Source organism: Pinus tabuliformis, chromosome 5_2 (assembly GCF_031772625.1).
Source record: "Pinus tabuliformis cultivar Carrire ecotype Pingquan chromosome 5_2, CPIR1, whole genome shotgun sequence".
Lineage (NCBI taxonomy): Eukaryota > Viridiplantae > Streptophyta > Pinopsida > Pinales > Pinaceae > Pinus > Pinus tabuliformis.
This window is the reverse complement of record NC_142306.1, coordinates 828,360,401-828,374,984: the sequence shown is the minus strand read 5'-3', so window position 1 is coordinate 828,374,984 and position 14,584 is coordinate 828,360,401. Positions and strand designations below refer to the sequence as shown.

The following is a 14,584-nucleotide window of genomic DNA, read 5'->3' as shown; positions in this document are numbered from 1 at the left end:
TTTAAAGCTATTCCTTTTAGGTTTCACTCCAAATCAAAACACACTTCTCCCTCGACACAACTAGATAGCTACAACTAGTAATAGCTTGCTTGTTTACTCCAAAATAGCATCAACACTTCGCAACTATAACACTCACACTTAGCCAAAACTATCAACTGTGATTAACACTAGTTTGTGCTTGGGAAAAAGGAAGGTTTGTATAGGAAATATAAATGGGAGATGGATCCTCTTCTCATGGGAGTAAGACTTATCTTTTGAGGTAATTCCATCATTATAAGGGAAAGATGCCCAAACTGTCATCCTCGATCCCTTTGGGCGAAACCATTTACCAAACTTTCGTTATGGAGGTTATAGAGTTGGAAGCTTCGACTTTAATTTAAAAAACTTTCCATAATAACACTGGCGCGACTGAGACACAATGAGTCGCTCCGATTGGCGCGAGGGTAACTCACGATTTCAAAACAGGGTACCTCACGCTTTCATCTCCGAGGTCCATGTTCGTGAGCCAGGTGATCCGGGCTGCCATGGGCTGCATCGTGGCTCCCCTAACTTTCTGGCTTTTCTACGTCTCCTTCGATGTGGGAAATCCCAATGGCCAATACAAGGCGCCCTATGCTCCGGTTTACAGAAACATGGCCATTCTGGGCGTTGAGGGCTTCGGTGCTCTCCCAGCCCATTGCCTGCAGTTCCGCAACCAACAAAGGGGTTGGCAAAGAAAGACTCGAGCATCTCAGGTACATAAGACAAACTTCTTGCAAAATTGTCCCAATTTTTTATTATTTCCTATAATCATTGGAGTGCAGCTGTGGAATTTCAAAAAGGTATTTTGATACCAAGATTATAATATTTGCTTTTAGAAAGTTTTGGATACGATTGTGAGATGTTTGGCGGGCTCTGTTCAGGAACCCCAGTGGGCCTGAGGGCTAAGGTACACAAGTTTGACTCAATAACAGGTTTGGGTAGAGACAAATCGCGCTTCTTCAAATGGGATATTTACACACCACCACACATCAGGAATCTAATCGTTCAGCTCCATGTATTTATAGAGTGGTAGTCTCAGATCAGTTTGACAGTCGCAAGGAGACTCTGAACATGGAGATTTTGCTTGTTAAATGAGTGATTTGATCCAGGCTTTTGTGTGTATTCAGAGCATATAGAGATGGATTCTGATCATCGTGAGATAGATGAGGGGAGGGGGCTTGTCAAGAGGTATTTAGACGGTGATAATAATAAATTTTCTATGGGAAGCAGGAATCTGAAAGCTGACGGCGACGCAGAAGTGGGGGAGATTAATGGGGAGAAAGATCGAACTGCAGAGGCTTTGAGGAAAGATAGGGAAGTTGGGTTAAGTATAGAAGAATTATTTGACAGCAAGAAGGTGCCTCCATGGTGGGAGCAGATTACTCTCCGAGGGATCTTCGTGAGCTTTCTGGTGGGAACCATGTTCAGTATCATAATGATGAAGCTCAATCTCACCACTGGACTGGCCACTACCATGAATATCTCTGCTGGACTGTTGGGTTTTGTTTTCATGAGAAGTTGGAGCAAAGTATTGGACAAGGCTGGGTTATTGAATGCTCCATTCACAAGACAGGAGAACACTGTTATACAGACCTGCGTTGTGGCCTGTTATAGCACTGCCTATGGAGGTACGCCATTGTGCTCACCACACTCATTGCGATTAAGACTATTTCTGTTGAGTACATGTAGTTTTAAGTAATTTGAGATACTAGGGAAAGCATTTTTGAGGCTCAAGATAATCTCTGTTGATTAAAGCTCTCAGGTGGATTTGGATCCTATTTGCTGGGAATGAATAGGCACACATATGAACAAGCAGGAATTGATGTTGAAGGGAATACTCCCAATACAATAAAGCAGCCCAGCATTGGCTGGATGATTGGGTTCCTTTTCCTTGTCACTTTCGGTGGCCTTTTAGTTTTGGTACCTCTCAGAAAGGTGATTAATACTAGCCATGGACTTAGTTTTCATAACATATTAATGTTGGTTATCATAGCCATTGCCAAATTGCTTGAATTTAGCGGATTGTAATGGTTTCAGGTACTGATTATTAACGAAAAGCTAACTTATCCAAGCGGTACTGCAACGGCTGTGCTCATCAACGGTTTCCACACACCTCAGGGAGACAAATTAGCAAAGTAAGGTTTATATAAGTCTTATCATTGCTTCTCTAATGGGTGATCTGGTATAGATTTATGAAGAGAAGTTTCATTTTTGAAAAAGAAGTCTTATTATTAATTTTGGCTTCTGGAGTTTTGGTGTTTGCAATGGATTGGCATCACCTATATGTCCATAGTGTAGGAGGATACCAACAATATGAAAGCAAGTCCCATCATCAACTTCGGTCCATGGAGTTTTGGTGTTTGGAATGGATTTGCAAGTAGTCCCACCAGTGTTGCGAGTTTTTGTGTTTGGAAGCAATTTGATTTTGGAATAGATTTGCAAGTAGATAGATTTGATTTTGAAATAAATTTACCAAGTAGATCTATTTGCAAGTAGTCTCACCAGTTTTGCTTAATAGATTCGGAATTAAAATGGTTTATGATTTTTTCCTAATTGTTCAGGGTGATTAATAAATTCAAGTTAAGAAGTAGCATGTGTTTATGAGATTGAAATCTAGTTCAATGCCTTTGTCTGATGCAAGTCTTTCAATCACGGGATTAATCACGTGATAAAATTTATGCCATTGGTGATCTATATGCAGGAAGCAAATCAGATGCTTTGCCAAATTCTTCACATTCAGTTTCTTCTGGGGATTTTTCCAGTGGTTCTTCACCGGTGGTGATGATTGCGGCTTCGTAAATTTCCCTACCTTTGGCCTGAAAGCTTGGAAACAGAGGTGAATTTTCTGATTACAAAGCTGATAAAAATGTTTCCGAATTGGGCTTTATGCAATATCTGATATATGTTACCCATCGCAGTTTTTACTTCGATTTTAGCACGACATACGTGGGAGCAGGGATGATCTGCCCACATATTGTCAATATATCACTGCTTATTGGAGCGGTGGCTTCGTGGGGTCTCATGTGGCCTTTGATTAACAGTAAAAAAGGCAAATGGTTCCCAGAAGACCTTCCAGAAAGCAACATGAAGAGCCTAAATGGCTACAAGGTATTACGTACGATACTGGCATTGAAGTGTATATTTCTCCATTGATTAATTCCTCATTCGTTTTGGTTACTCAGGGAAGGCTCTGTGACAGGTTTTTGTGTGCATAGCCCTCATTCTAGGAGATGGTCTGTATAACTTTGTGAAAATTATATACATCACTCTCAAGACCATGTATGTACAGCGGAGGCAGAGGATGCAGGAAATCCCAATCACTGAAATTAATGGTGAGTTTTTAGGATTTGTCAAGTATGGAGAGAGATTTTCAAAACCCGAGTGCAAATTTCTTGTTATTTAAATGATCTGGGTTAAGATAAATGGTTTAAAAGATTTGAACTAAAGCCAATTGTTTAAAATTTACAATGAAGATGAATTTATGTTAAAAAATTTACAATGAAGATGATGAATTTATATTAGGGTATTTTTTTTTTTCATTTATGCATCCACTATCGCCTATGACATACCAGAACGTAAAAGGCAACTCATTCATCTGGCTGCAACAAATAGTTACCATTCTTTCAAAATGTTAGGAGATCATATTTACACAGAAAAAGGAGATGCTAAACAACCTTTATAGGAGGGAGGAAACTTCATTACATCGTGAGGCCTTAAAAAGATAGAAACCCCATTAAAAATACAGAGGTTTGTACAGAGTGGTGCTTTTTATAAGTGATCCCCAGTTATGCTAGTTAAATAAAAACATCTGAGACATATATTGTTGGTCTTGGTATCAACCATATCAGAGATGGACATATTTTCCCAATTTCCTATGTTGGTATTAAATTCATATAAGTTTAACTACATTCAGAGTGTTAAATTCATATAAGTTTAACTACATTAGTGTTAAGCCATTATACTAATATACTCTATATAAATTTAATATATTATAAAAAATTGAATTTGAGTGAAAAAGATAATAATCATTCTTCCTAAACATCCGAACGAAATAGACTCCAATATATTCAAACTCAATCTAATTGACTCCAATATATTCAAAAACTTTTCTGTTTAAAAACTCAAACTTAATTCTGGAGTTTCAAATCGGTTGCCCCAGTAAAATTAACCAGTATTTAACCTCCCTGCCCCGTTAATATGAATTTGTGATATATTCACATTATGATTCTGGAGTTTCAAATCTGTTTTCCCAATAAAATTAACCAGGCTTTAAAACCTCCCGGATTAGCTAATATGGATTTGTGATATATATACACATTATGATAGATTCATAGTAGTTCAAATTTAATTTGGCTTTCCCATTATAATTAACAAGGATTTAAAACCTCCCTCGTTAGTTAATACGAATCTGTGATATCTTCAGACTAGGATATATGCTTATTAGTTCAAATAGAAGCTTCATATCTGTGCAGATACCAATATCAATTCTGGAGTTTCAAATCCGTTCTTTGAATCAAAATTAACAAGCATTTAAAACCTCCCTAGTTGGTTAATATGGATCTGGTTCTATGTTCAGACTAGGATAGATTTTCAAATTTAATTTGGATATGTAATGTATCCAGAGGTTATAAATTAGATACCACCCTCAATTCTTAAGTTTAAATTCTGTTATCTGAACTAAAATTTCAGATTAACAAGGATTTAAAACCTCCCTAATTAGTTAATATGGATCTGCCATATTCACTCTAGGATCTGCATTAATCCAAATTTAATCTGGATACTAGGATCTGCATTAATCCAAATCTAATTTGGATAATATTTAATATTTCCAGAGGTTTAAAACCTCTCCAGATACCAATCTTATCATGGAGTTTCAAATCTGTTGTCCCCATTAAAATTAACATTAACAAGCATTCAAAACCTTCCAACTTAGTTAACATGGGGGTATGTGATACTGAATATATATTATTCAAACAGAAAGTACGATAGAGTATGCACATTAATTTGAATATATATTATTCAAACAGAAAGTACGATAGAGTATGCACATTAATTTATATGAAGTGGAAACATTAAATTTGTTGCACTTTCAAATATTATTCAATAAACATTGACATCTGCATTTTGGGTTTTGTATTTCTTTTTAAAATATTATTCAATAAACATTGACATCTGCATTTTTGGTTGTGTATTTCTTTTTAAATTATTATTTAATAAACATTGGCATCTGTATTTTGGATTTTGTATTTCTTTTTAAATTAATTAATGTAGGGTTTTGTATTTTTTTTAAAATATTATACAATAAACATTGACATCTGCATTTTTGGTTGTGTATTTCTTTTTAAATTATTATTCAATAAACACTGACATCTGCATTTTGGGTTTTGTATTTTTTTTTAAAATTAATTAATGTATTAAAAATGGATGCATTACATTTTAAAAGCTGGTTTCCACATGGGCAAGTACAAGTTGATTAACCTGGAAATCAGAGTATGTGACTATGCAACATGGAGACTTTCTTTTCTATATAAAGTTAACGACATGTACACTTCAATTTTTATATAAGTTAGAGTATCAACATAGACACTTTTTTTTCAGAGAAAAAAAACCAACATAGCTTTATATTAAGAGTATATAAAGATCATCAATACATATTCGAGATTCGGATGAGGCATAGAAATGCCCAGTCTCCCTTTCAGAAAAAGCATACAGATAATCCATTGAGGCGATATAAGCCTATCATCCTTAGCAAAAAATAGATGTCAGATAGACCAGATCTAAAACACTCTAAAAAGAGAGAAGTAACATATACTACACATCTACAAAACCAGATGTTCAAAAAGCTCGACAGAGACATGTCAACACTTGACAGTTCCATATACAGATTCATGCAAAAACATATAAAGAAGAAGGGGCAGATATGCCTGGCCATGGAAAAGAGGATCCAAAAAACATGATACTGACAATCTGGAGGGATAAAACCTCTTGTAGGAGCAACACCCTGCTGCATCATATAGCAGACATGTTTGGCAGAGAGGCATTCTGATGAAAGGAAGCATGGCAAACCAATATACGCTGCAGAATAGCATGGAGAGGTTCCTTAGAGTCTTGGAAAATGTGTGCGTTCTTCCACTTCCTGATAATGAACAACGATCTCCAAGATGAGGATTGTCTACTCCACCAAATAAAACCTTCCTGAACAAAATAAAATATGTTGTAAGGGAAACCAAATGGTGTGAGTATCCTAAATAGTACATCTCAAATCCAACTCAATCCTTATAATAATAAAAAGTCAATTTTTTTTTTTTTTTTTTTTTTTTTATATAAAACAATTTGTATAACTTATTATTATTTAAAATTGAAATTTTAAAATATATTAAATATGAAATTAATAATATTTTAAACTAACAATAAATTTAAAATTTCTAGTATGCAATATGTATACAATGTTACATACTCATAATAAATAAATAGATTGTATACAATGTTACATACTCATAATAAATAAATAAATAAATAAATAGATTGTATACAATGTTACATACTCATAATAAATAAATATACTCGTAATAAATAAATAAATAAATAGATTGTATACAATGTTTTTTTTTTTCTACGTAAAAGCTATCTAATTCATATATTAACTGTACAAGTGAAAATTACAAACTGTGAGGCAAGTCTTCCAGGGCTTCTGAGAGCTCGCTGGGAACCAAAAACCAAATTCTGAGGTCTCCCTCTCGGGAAGGCCTTCACAAAACAAAACAGACCAGGCATTGATATAACGCTCCCACGCAGGGGCAGCACCAGACCATATAAGCAGAACCAGACATAAACATCAGCGGGCTTCCATTGGAGCCTCAGGAGGAGGATTCAAAACATTACTGCCCACGCAGGGGCGTATCGCCAGATGGGATTGACTTAATAACCAGGGGCGAATTACCAGATGGGATTGATTGAGCAACCCGACAAAATTGAAATTGAGAATTGACCCATTGAGAATGAGACCCGACCAGCTTCCAAACAAAATTACAGCAGGCGAATAGGTAGACAACCACTTCCAGCCATCAAAACGAAAGCGCAAGAGAGAATTACCCGTGTCAATTTTGATCCTCTCGATGTGTTGAGGAAGAAGGAAGGGACGCGAAGGCATCAGCTTCTCCGGCAAGGCTGTTGTCCTCCACGATGTACGCCCAGCCTTCTCCCTCTGGTTTACCCTTCCACATCTTGCGCCATGTCTCGTCTTCAATACCCTGAGGAGCAGGCCCCAACGGAGGAGACGTTTCGTGCTGACCAGCCTCAGACGCTGGTGGCTCCAAAGCGGAGCTATGTTCCCCTGCCTCCGGTAATCCATGGACAATTTCTTTGCCTTTGCCCTCCTCTTGCATCTTCTGCGGGTCTTGAGGGGCAGATTCCCCATTTCCTTCCGGAGTTCTGGTAAACATAATTGAGATGTGGGCACTGAGCCCTGGGGAGCTCTCAGCCTTCGGCAATGTGAAAACCACTGAGCCAAAGGAGGGAAGTTCTGATTTGTCCTCATCAGCACTTCCAACCTCCAAAAACTGGCTGATTGGAAGTGGAGTGGCTTTGGCTCTTCGATGGCAGTAGCAGCAACAACAGTGGTGATGTTCATCCACTGCTGGAGCTCGCGAGGAGGAGCCTCTAGCTGGACTTCTTCTACACGGCTGTCGCTGACGGAGTTTAGCCATGGTGAAACTGATTCTGCTCTTGTGTGTGTGCAGGTGAGCTTGGAGTCGAAGACTGAACCAATTACCTCCCAAATCTTTCTCTGGTGCCCAATTTCCTCTCTGAGACCCGTTCCTTGGTGGCGAGGTGGACCAATTCCGGTTCTCACCCAGCAATTGAGCCAAGTGCTTCCGGCTACAGGACCAGCAACCAGAGAGGCTATGGCGGCGATAGTAACCACCAGACACCCGACGATGAAGCGGATGGAGCTGCCACCGCCTCGGCTCTCTGCAATTCCTTCTTTCCCCAAATTCGCCCGACATACATTCCCTGCAACCTCCATTGCTCTTGTTATGCTCTGCCTCATGCTCTCGATACAGGCGCGCATTAAGTGCTCTGTACAGCCCCATAAACCTACCGCCCTCACCATTAACTCCATTAAACGCAGCAGTGGGTTCAGGTTCTGGTTGACGGCCTTCATATGGAGGCCGTATTGTTTACACGGGGCAGCCCATGCATGGCATGTGGCATGCCCATTGTTGCCGTCCCGCCACCCGCATCCGGGGTCTCGATTGTATACAATGTTACATATTCATAATGAATAAATAAATAAATAAATAGATTGTATACAATGTTACATACTCATAATAAATAAATAAATAGATAGATTGTATACATATTGCATACTAGAAATTTTAAATTTATTGTTAGTTTAAAATATTATTAATTTTATATTAAAATATATTTAATATATTTTAAAATTTCAATTTAATATAATAATAAGTTATACAAATTGTTTTATATAAAAAAGAAAAGAAAAATTTGACTTTTTATTATTATAAGGATTGAGTTGGATTTGAGATGTACTATTTAGGATACTCACACGGTTAATTAAAAAAAGTGTTATTATAAAATAAAAATCTAAAAAAAATTGAGTGAGATTGGGAGGTTGGTAAGAAAATTTTGATTTTTTATTATTATAAATATTGAGTTGGATTTGAGATCTTCTATTTAAGTTATTCACACAATAGTTATGAGTAATTAAAAAAAAGCGTTATTATGAAATAGAGATTAAAAAAAATCAAAACAGAGTGAAATTGAGAGGCGTGTAAGATTTAAATACTTCTTAAATAAGAAATTTGTATAATTTAAAAAAATGAAAATGAAAAATAGTTATTTAAATTGCATATCCTACACAAATATACTCGATACTAAATGTCATTTTCAAAATATATATATTTATAATAATAATAATATTAATAATGTATTAATTTATAAAAAATAAACTCAATAATCTTATTTATAAAATATTTAAATAAAAATAAATAAAATAATTATTTTTAAACTAATTTTAATTTTTCTTAATAATATAAATTTTAATTTTCTCAAATATTTAAACTAAATTTATTATATCCTGCTTTTTTCCACTTTAAATTTTCCCATAAACTATATTAGTCTTAATATATCACAATCATTAAATATTAAAATATATTATTTTTTAAACCATTTTTATCAATAATATATGTAAATGTAATTTTGATATTTTAAAATACAATTTAAAAATGATTGATATTTATTTTAAAATATTTATAAATAAATAATAAATAATAAATTAAAAATAAAATTAATTTAAAAAATATTTATAAATAAAAAATAAGAATATGTTTTATATAAGAGGTTAGGGAATATTTTGAAATTTAAAAGTTGATGAAGTCAGTTAATTTTTTTATTTTATTTTTGTCCATCAAATTTTAGAATATTTTTGAAATTTTCAATTAAGAAAAAAATTAACCAATATTAAAACTTATAGTATTATTTTTTTTAATTGAAGAAATAGTGCCTGGAACATGCTGCTCTCGTCTTGCCCATAATTTTGATCACAGAACTGGTGGAGATCAAACCTCCACCCTTAACCGTTGGACCACAACTTCAGAACAAAATATATAATATTGTTACTCAAACTCTTAATAAAAAAAACTTTAATTCATTTAATTAACCGATATTGGAAATACACAATATTATTGAAACTCTCCATAAAAAACAAAAGCTTTAATTAATTTACTTAACCAATATTAAAATATATATAGCGTTATTAGCTAAACTCTTAGTAAAAGAAAAAACTGCTATTAGTTCACCTAGCAATGTACCTTGATCTCTATACCTCTCACTTGTCCCTCAGTTCTTGGTTGATGACTTTACCTCTCATTTGTCCCTCAGTTTTGGCTCTTTTAGCTCACAGTTTACCACAATGGCTTTGCCTCTCAATTCTAAGTTGATGGCTTTACTTCTCGCTTGTCCTTGAGTTTTTGGCTCTTTTACCTAACAGTTTAGATCAATAGCCTTACCTCTCACTTGCCACTTAGCCCTAACTCATAAGACTGGACTTTTCCTTCACCTAAAATTTAAACAACATCATGCAATTTGCCTCTCAACTTTGCCCCATAAAATTGGAATTTTCCATTATGAAGTTTCTCCAATTTAAATTCTAACCCATCAAACTTAAATTTTCCTTTACCCAGACCCAGAGTTTGAGCAACAACACTCAACTTCCCATTAACACATCCCTCCCTTGCCTGCAATAATTTCATTTCTCGGTGTAAAAATATATAATAACGATTTTTCTTTTGGGCAGGGACTGAAACGCCTCTGAATGAGACTACAACATACGACGAGAGACGACGCAACGAGGTATTCATGAAGGACAGCATACCAGTCTGGATCGCAGTATCCGGCTACACGATCCTCGCTGCCATATCCAGTGTGGCAATACCCTACATGTTCCCTCACATAATGAGATGGTACTACGTCCTAATTGCTTCTGTGTTTGCCCCAATTCTGGCATTCTGCAACGCGTATGGCACAGGCCTAACAGATCAGAACCTGGCCTACAATTACTCCAAGGTAGCGTTGTTCGTGTTTGCAGCGTGGGCAGGGAAGGACAACGGAGGCGTCCTGGTGGGCCTCGTTGCCTGCGGAGTCATGAAATCCATCCTGGCCAGCGCCTCAGATCTGATGCACGATTTCAAAACAGGGTACCTCACGCTTTCATCTCCGAGGTCCATGTTCGTGAGCCAGGTGATCGGGGCTGCCATGGGCTGCATCGTGGCTCCCCTAACTTTCTGGCTTTTCTACATCTCCTTCGATGTGGGAAACCCCAATGGCCAATACAAGGCGCCCTATGCTCTGGTTTACAGAAACATGGCCATTCTGGGCGTGGAGGGCTTCGGTGCTCTGCCAACCCATTGCTTGCAGATCTGCTACGGTGCTTTTGCTTTTGCTTTCCTGATCAATGGGGTTAGAGACTGGGTGCCCAAGCATGTTTCTCAGTACATTCCCCTGCCCATGGCCATGGCTATTCCATTCCTTGTGGGAGCCTACTTTGCCATCGATATGTGTGTGGGGACTGCCATTGTGTTTGTGTGGCAGCAACTCAACCGTAGAAGGGCAGACATGTTTGTTCCTTCAGTGGCCTCTGGATTGATGTGTGGAGATGGCATTTGGATCCTTCCAGCTTCTGTCCTTGCTCTCACCAAAGTGAAGCCTCCCATGTGCATGAAATTTCTCTCAAGCACATGACTTGCAGATCTCTTGAGTTCTCTGAAAAAGAATGTAGCAGCCAAGCAATTTCACTGTTACATGGCTGGAACTCTTTGAAAGAGAATGGAACTGGTGGGCAATTTCACTGTTACAGATGGATGGTCAATTTAACCAAATGACCAAATCAGGGCTCCATGCTATGATTAAAATAATCTCTTAACTTCGATCCATCATGCCTACAGAGTGATCCATCATATTTATAATATTTTTGTATATATATATATATATTTTTTCCAAATAAATAATTTATCTAGTCTATTAAAGAAAATAGGAGTACAGATACATAAGAATCATGGCTGCTTGAATCTAGCAAAGCACAAACAAAGTCTTTTACAAAAATTACAACCAATCTGCTGTTAAAATGTCTACTAGTTGGAGATAACACTGAGCAGGAATGGACTAAGACGCACAATTTAAAAAAAAACAAAATATCAGATTAGAGTCAAAAACAGGATTGTAAATGACATAAACAGAGTCCCATACAAATGATGGATAAAAATACAGATGAAAATCTAGGGGCTATTGACCATCCGGATCAACTGCAAATTGCAATGAATCTGAAAGGACCCTCTCCTTTTAAACTGAAGGCCATTTTGTTCTTCAAAAAAGACATTGCCTTCCTTCTTTTGAAGAGCTTTTTAGATAGTAGGTCAACTTGATTGTTCCATTCTCTTAAGATGTGGTGAAAAGGTAAAGGTTGAAAGGGGACCTTAAGGTGCAAGATATGGTTTAACCAATAGCTTGAGGAAAGTACCCACAAGTGGCCCTTCCGCTACAACCAATCCACCACACACTTGTCCCCAGAGATGTGAAGCCATGGAATTTTCAAAGAAGTTGCCACAAAAAGAATGACCTAAGTAGATGCCAGTTCAACTTTCGTATTTGAGTCTGCACCCAAGTTTAAATAAATATTTAAAATAAAATAAAAATATTTATTTTAAAAGTAATTACAAATTGTGTTTTCAAAGATTATGTATTGGTTTAACTATTTTATAAATATTAGAGGTTAAGGATTTGTATAATACTTTATAATATTTATAATGGAGTAATCTATTTTTAATTTTCTTAGTTGAGGTTAATATATATTTAATTTTGATTTTAGAGATTGTGTATTGGTTTAGCTAGAGGTTAAGTATTGATTTAGTTATTTTATAAATATTACAAGTTCAAATCCAAAGAGGGTTGGAGTTTGCATAACTCCATACACTTTAGTAACCAAATAACTGTAGAAGTGGGTTCCTTGACCCATTAACAAGAGATTTCATTCACCAATTTATTGTCTAGCTTTGTCAAGTAACGGTAGAGTGAGTGGTTGAGGTGGGTTGTTATTTGTATTTTTTTTATTAAAGGAATTGACAATTGGACTGGTTTGGACGCTCCTTTGGCATAAGGTCAATTACATCTACCACTATAACCCTAACCCCTAGCTGCCTACATATACCCCTTCCACAAATGTGGGTTATTTGGGGGGGACCTAAATGGGTAACTTTTTCAGGCAACATTTTATTTTTACGTCGTAAGGCATTCCCCTTTGAGAAGAACTCCCTCAGCTGCCACTTTGTACTGGTCTGCAACATTGGATCCAACGTTAGAAGATTGAAAAATTATTCACCATTGGATCCCATCACCAACTCTTAATTGAATTATGAACCACTGTTCAACCATTATCAACCAACTACTTGTGTTCAACCGTTATCAACCAATTTCGTGCCAACTTCTTCAGGAGTTGGGGTTTCCATTTTTTCTTCAATAGGAGGTTCAAGCGTGCTTGGAACCGAGTCCTCAGCTTTTCAATTTCGGAATTTGTCGCTTTACACATGAATATATTCTATTTTCTCATATCATTTGTGCCTGAAGAGAATTTAACAAATGAAATGAATGATTTGAATGACGTCCACAAGGCTGAGCAGCCTAAGGGACCCACAAAATAGCAACCTTAACTCATCTTCATATTCCTTTTGATGTCAGATCTTCTGCTATGAGTCTTGACTAGAAGGCTAGAAATCTGATTGATCTTATCTTTGTCAAATAGATGGTGCATGTTGTCAACCTTTAGATTGTTTTCATATTGAATGCGAATATCCTTATATGTTGCACACTCCATGACAAAGTGCCATTCCGTCTCCACCACACCTTTATCGCAGAAAATGCAAGTTCTCTCTTCCCAAACTTCCTTGGGGATCTTCCACATGCTAGTGTCACATCTAAGGTGATGTGACCCTGTCCTCAATTGTGCGACTAACACCCTTGCTTTTCCTTTAATTGCTGCTCCTAAATATGTTTTCTCACCATGGTCACAAGTTGGATTGAACTTTATGATGCAGTATGCCTTTTTACGTCCATTGTGATTGGTCCACATGGCAGTCTTAAATTTTTCCATCACAATTTTTTTTTTTATTTCTTCGTTGGTGCTAGGGCATTCATGTAGCTTGATATTCTACATAGCCAACCACTTTTTTTTTTTTGCTTCATCCAAGTTTTCTTCCTACGATCTAATCTCTCTTCCATAACTATCTTGGGCCAATACTAGTTATCCATGTTTCTAGTCTTATTTAAATAGTTTATTTACCTAGTTATTGTTGTTGCCGCCAATGGAAAAGTACATGCTTCAGCGAAAAGGATTTCGTACAAGACTGTGGCTTTAACTTTGAGATTTCTAGTAATTAGATGTTTATGTATTCTTTCTAATTGCCTCTAGCTGCAAGTTGACATGCTACTTCCCCATACTTCACAACTGTAGAGAACAACCAGTGTAACCAACAAACCAAAAAGGGTTTTCTTGGTTTTCCAATTCCAAAGTTCAACTTTTTTGCACCTATTTTGGAATAAGTATGAGGCTCTCCATCCTCCCTGAATTATTTTTGTGCTGCAAGTCTCCCAACTGAGCTTCTGGTGGAACTTAATCCCAAGATATTTGTATTCTTTCACTATCTCTAGAGGACTACCTTCAAAAAGAAAAGTGTTTGGTTTGTCTTTTCTACTTAAAGAGAAAATCATGATTTTGGTCTTGTTAATGTTCACTTGCATCCCAACCTGCGGACAAAATTGTTCTAAGGCCTTAAGTGTTCTCTAAATCCATGCGATGTTTTTTGAGATTAGGATAAGATCATCTGCGTATAGAAGCAACTTTACCACATAGCTTGCTAGATGAACCCCTTCTCCATCCGCTTTGCTTAACCAAGCTTCCAACTTATCAATATATAAATCGAACAAAGTGGGGGATAGAGGACATCCCTGTTTAACACCAATATCGCTACCAAAACATTCAAACATTCCTTCACTT

At 36.4% G+C, this 14,584-nt stretch overlaps 1 protein-coding gene across 2 annotated transcripts; it reads left to right on the top strand.

Annotated features, from left to right (window-relative positions):
* Positions 1-443: 443 nt before the first annotated feature.
* LOC149161873 (metal-nicotianamine transporter YSL3-like) lies at positions 444-11,488 on the top strand. 2 transcript variants are annotated; one of them, XM_089437071.1, is made up of 8 exons: positions 444-734; positions 903-1,649; positions 1,784-1,956; positions 2,059-2,156; positions 2,723-2,857; positions 2,940-3,129; positions 3,221-3,353; positions 10,337-11,488. In XM_089437071.1, the coding sequence occupies exons 2-8, from the start codon at positions 1,160-1,162 to the stop codon at positions 11,278-11,280; spliced, it is 2,163 nt and encodes a 720-aa protein (XP_089293197.1). In that variant the 5' UTR covers positions 444-734; positions 903-1,159; the 3' UTR covers positions 11,281-11,488. The 2 variants fall into 2 exon arrangements, with proteins under 2 accessions (XP_089293197.1, XP_089293198.1); XM_089437072.1 differs by lacking the exon at positions 444-734 and having other exon boundaries at positions 1,516-1,649; positions 1,777-1,956.
* Positions 11,489-14,584: the final 3,096 nt, after the last annotated feature.

Coding starts and splice junctions, on each gene's coding strand:
- LOC149161873 (XM_089437071.1), top strand. CDS start 1,160: ATGGATTCTGATCATCGTGAGATAGATGAGGGGAGGGGGCTTGTCAAG. Junction 3,130..3,220: donor AGAGCCTAAATGGCTACAAG/GTATTACGTACG, acceptor GCTCTGTGACAG/GTTTTTGTGTGCATAGCCCT. Junction 3,354..10,336: donor CCCAATCACTGAAATTAATG/GTGAGTTTTTAG, acceptor TCTTTTGGGCAG/GGACTGAAACGCCTCTGAAT.